The sequence below is a fragment of the Ricinus communis genome, chromosome 9 (assembly GCF_019578655.1).
Source record: "Ricinus communis isolate WT05 ecotype wild-type chromosome 9, ASM1957865v1, whole genome shotgun sequence".
NCBI classification, from domain to species: domain Eukaryota; kingdom Viridiplantae; phylum Streptophyta; class Magnoliopsida; order Malpighiales; family Euphorbiaceae; genus Ricinus; species Ricinus communis.
In genome coordinates this window covers 22,192,009-22,197,318 of record NC_063264.1, presented here as the reverse complement: position 1 = coordinate 22,197,318, position 5,310 = coordinate 22,192,009, and the positions used below count along the sequence as shown (strand labels likewise).

At 28.9% G+C, this 5,310-nt stretch overlaps 1 protein-coding gene across 1 annotated transcript; it reads right to left on the bottom strand.

Moving 5' to 3' along the window:
* Positions 1 to 1,183: 1,183 nt before the first annotated feature.
* LOC125371218 (secreted RxLR effector protein 161-like) lies at positions 1,184 to 1,552 on the bottom strand. The gene has a single exon (XM_048379752.1). The coding sequence runs from the start codon at positions 1,550 to 1,552 to the stop codon at positions 1,184 to 1,186; it is 369 nt and encodes a 122-aa protein (XP_048235709.1).
* Positions 1,553 to 5,310: the final 3,758 nt, after the last annotated feature.

The window sequence follows — 5,310 nt, the reverse complement described above, 5'->3', positions numbered from 1 at the left end:
AACTTTATTAATATAATTTTTCCTTTTCCTTTTTTTATTTTTATTAAATAAAATTAATTAGACATTACTAAATAAAAAGAAAATAACAATTAATTTATTAAGAAATATTAAAATAAAAATAAAACAATTATAAATAAAAATATATTAAAATAAAAAAATTTAGCAACGAATTAGCGATAAATTTTATATTTAAAAAAAAAATAATTTAGTGAAATTTTTTGTTGTCGCTAAATTTAGTAAGGGACTCTTCATCGCTAAAAAGGTAATTTATCCCTCTTGCTTCTAATATTAGTGATGGATTGTCCATAGCTAACTGTCGGGAAAGCATTTACGACAATCAGTTTAGCAAGAGACACGTGTCCATCGCTAATAGTCTTTAGTGACATAGCTAAAAATAATTTTTTTATTCTGAAACTTTATAGTAGTACTATTTAATTTTATATTTTATGTTGCAGGCAACTGTCATTTATAATTCAATTCATAATCTTTCATTAACCAATAGAATTTAATAACTAATATTTTATTATAATTATATGAGTCATTAATTTTCTACATTCTCCCACTTGGCTCATATGATTTAATAAGAACATAAAGTGCATAAAAATTAATGTTAAATTCATCTTTTTACATTAGCTATGAAATAATATCATTATTAAGTAGAAATATTAATATGGGTCATAGCTGTCGTATGTTATTTTATCGACATAGTCCCTTCCATGTACCACAACAATAATTCTCAAGTTAACATGATCTTTAATAAAGATAACATTAATGGTCCAACATTAGTGTCTTTATTTCAAAGCTGTTCCTGTCAATATTACTCTAAAGTAATTATGTATATCAAATAGACTCGATAAAAAACTAATAATAACATCTAAAAATACTCATTCTTACAACATGTTCATTAAATATTTTGGGGCGGTAATCCTTTTGTTAAAGGATCTGCAATCATAAGATTTGTGCTAATATGTTCAATTGACACTCTTTCTTTCTGAACCTCTTCTTTAACAACAAAGTATTTTATCTCTATATGCTTAGCACCCTTAGAATACTTGTTGTTTTTAGAGAAAAAAAACTACTGTAGAATTATCATAATAGATTTTCAGCGCCTCGCTATACTATCGACAATTCCAAGTCCTGAAATAAAATTTTGCAACTATAATCCATGAATGGTAGCCTCAAATCAAGCTACAAACTCAGCCTCCATAGTGGATGCAGCAATGACAGACTGCTTCACACTCTTCCATAAAATTGCTCTTTCGGCTAATAGAAATAAGTAGCCAAATGTTAATTTTCTTGTATTAACACATCCAGCAAAATCTGAATCTGAATATCCAATCACCTCAAGATGCTTAGATCTTCTATAAGTGAGCATATGATCCTTTGTTCTTTCTAAGTATCTAAGAATTTTCTTTGCAGCTTTCCAGTGATCTAATCCTAGATTATTTTGATATCTGCCCAGTATTCCGATAACAAAACTAATATCTGATCTGGTACAAGTTTGAAGATACATTAAACTCCCAACAACATATGCATAAGGAATGCTTTGCATTTGTTCTCGTTCCAATTTATTTTTTGTATATTGCATAAGATTAAATTTATCCCCCTTCTAAATTGAAACTCCTTGCTGAGCATTTATCCATTTTAAATCTCTCTAAAATATTATTAATATAAGCCTTTTGAGATAAGCCCAATAATCCTTGTGATCTATTACGAAATATTTCTATTCCTATCACATATGTGGCTTCTCCCATATCCTTTATTTCAAATTATTAGAGAGATATTTCTTAGTTTTATGTAGCAAACCAAGATCATTAGCAGCAAGTAAAATATCATCAATATATAGAACAAGAAAAACAAACTTGCTCCCACTGATTTTCATATATATACACCGATTGACGATGTTTTCTTGATATCCAAAAGAAGTAATGGTATCATTAAACTTAATATACCATTGACGGGAAGTTTGTTTAAGTTCGTAAATTGATTTCTTTAGTTCACATACCATATGATCCTTTTTCTTAATTAGAAAACCCTCAAGTTTATCCATATAATCTTCTTCCAAATTTCCATTAAGAAAAGCGATTTTGACATCCATTTGATATAGCTCAAAATCATAATTAGTCACTAAAGCTATAATGATTCTAAGAGAATCTTTTTTAGACACTCGTGAAAAAGTCTCTTTGTAATCAATGCCACTTTTCTAAGTAAAACATTTGGCAATAAGTCTGGCTTTGTGTCTTTCAAATTGCCTTTTGAATCGCATTTGGTTTTGAAAACCTATTTGCATCCAATCTTTTTACATCCTTTAGGCAACTCAACAAGGTCCCAAACTTGATTTTGATCTATAAATTTTAACTCTTCTTCCATAGCACTAATATATTTAATTGAATCATCACAATTCATGACTTCTGAAAATGAATCTGGATTATTATTAATTCTTAAATCCATTTCCGACTATTGTAGATAAACTACATAGTCATCAGAAATAGCAGATCTCCTTTCTCTTTGAGACCTTACTATTACTTCTTGTTGTTCATTTACTATGGTTTTATTATTGATATTTTCATCATGAAGCATTTGATCATTTATTTATTATTCTTGAATGTTATTGGGATGAGCAATAACATTAGAAACAACAATTGTAGAAGTTTTGAATATAGGAACTTCCATCCTAACTTCTTGAATACTAACATCATGTATTTTTTCGCTCCCACTAATGTCACCATTTTTAATGAATCTTGCATTTCCAGATTCAACAATTCTTGTACTATGATTAGGACAATAAAATCTATACCCTTTAGACTTTTCTAGATCACCATAAAATAATCACTGCTTGTTTTTAAATTCAATTTTATTTCATCTGGATTGTAAATTCTTACTTCTGCTGGGCAACCCCAAATATGTAAGTGCCTCAAACTAGGTTTCCTTCATGTCTATAGTTCAAAATGTGTATTTGGAACTGCCTTACTAGGAATCCTGTTTAGCAAATACATAGTAGTTCTTAATGTATACATTTAGAATGACAAAGATAAAGAAGAATGATTCATCATACTCCTAACCATTTCCATTAAAGTACAATTACGCCTTTCTGCAACACCATTTTATTGTGGTGTTCCTGACATTGTGTATTGAGCACAAATACCATGTCTTTTAAGAAATTTGGCAAATAGACCTGGACATTGTCTAGATTCATCATATTTTCTATAATATTCACTACCTCCATATGACCTTATGATTTTTACCTTTTTATCTAATTGTCTCTCAACCTCTTTAAATAAATTTTAAGTGAATTGATTGATTGAGATTTGTCATGCAATAAATAAATATGACCATAACAAGAAAAATCATAGATAAAGATAATAAAATATTTTTCTCCACCAAAAGTTGGAGCATCAAAAGGACCACAAATATCTGTGTGTATAATTTCAAGAAATTGTGTGCTTCTCGTGGCTCCTTTCTTACTTTATTTTGTTTATTTTCCTTTAATACAATCAATATACACTTCAAGATCAGTAAAGTCCAACTTGAAAGTATTTTATTCCTTACTAATCTTTGTATTCTTTCTTTGGATATTATATGACCCAAATATTTATGCCACAAGTAAGCAGAACTTTCATTGACTAAACTACATTTAGTACCAACGTTATGATGCAAGGTCATTAATATCTCAACAAAAGAATGATCAAGTTTAAGCTTGTAGAGACCATCACTTAACAATCCAGAACCAATATTATTATTATTCTTAAATAAAGTTAAAGATCCATAACCAAATTTAAAATAAAATCTCGCTACATCAAGTTTCAATAAAGAAATTAAGTTTAGGAAAAATATGAGTACATAAAGAGTTTGAAATAAATCCAAATAATGTCATGTATCTAAAATTAAACGATAAGTGCCAATGCCTTCAATAGAAGATTTCTTTCGATAAGCTTTCTTTCGATTTCCCATAAAGATAAAACTTTCATTTGGCCTTATGGTTTGGATCATAAGGAATCCCTGCATCATATTAGAAAGATGGGTAGTGGAACTAGAGTCAATCCACCAAGTATTATGCGGAACTTCAATAAAATTTGATTTAGAATATACTAAAGCATAATGCTTACTTTTCTTTTCGAACGAAGCTTTACATTTCAGGCAATCCTTATTTAAGTGCCCGATTTTATCACAGAAGTGACACGTAACACTCCAATGTTCCTTCTTGTGAGCAGCCTTAGAAGATCCATTCAGGTTGTATAAACCTTTCTTCTTGCTCTTTCCACCTTTCTTTTTGTAACTCTTTCCAACTTCTTGATGACTTAAGAGATGAACTGAATAAGCTCTTTGATTCTTTAATCTTGTCTCCTCTTGAACAAGCATACTGGTCAATTCATTTACATCCCATTTATCCTTTAAGGTGTTATAGTTCATTTGGAATCGACCATATTATTCAGGAGGTAAGGAGTTCAGTATGAATGGTACTAGAAATTACTCATCCACATTCATTCCTAAGGTCCTTAATTTTGCCGCTAAGGTAGTGATTTCTAGAACATGCTCATGCATGGCACGCGAACCATCATATTTCATGTTGGTCAAATTACTCATCAATATGCCAGCAAGTGACTTATCAGCTGTTTGAGAATGTTCCTCAATAAGATTTTTAAATTCCTTAGTACTGTCAGTTTTAGGAATTGTCCTCTTTAAATTATTTGCAACAGTCATTCGCATAAACATTAAGCTTAATCTCTTCGATCTTTCCCAAGCTTTATATAAAGCTTTTTCTTTATAGCTACTTTCATCAGTAATAGTAGCAGGTTTCTCATTTGAAGTGCCAAATCAAGATCCAGAACACCTAAGTGAAACTAAACTTGTTCGCACCAATCAGAGAAGTTCAAATCGTTAAATAATGGAACATATGAAGCATGTGAATGAAGAGAAACGGATATAGATACTGCAAATAAAAATAACATAAAATAATCATATATTAATGCTTTGATTCATAATATTTATTCCATAAATTCAAATATGAACATAAAATATATCAAAGTTCTCCTTTGGGTGATACTAAGATATATTTATGTAAGCAATTATAGGTAATTATATATGCATAACTAAATTTATTTTTCTATCTTTGGATATATAAAAATAAAATTAGTATAACATACTAATCACCATAATTATGTTTATCAATTATAAAATAATTAATCAACTTTTGGGTTGATCCCTAAATATCTTATAATGATAAATTTCAACTTATCCATAGATACACAAAAAAATCGTAATATTATTTTAAACATAAAATTTATGAGTAATTGAAAATTATAATCTATA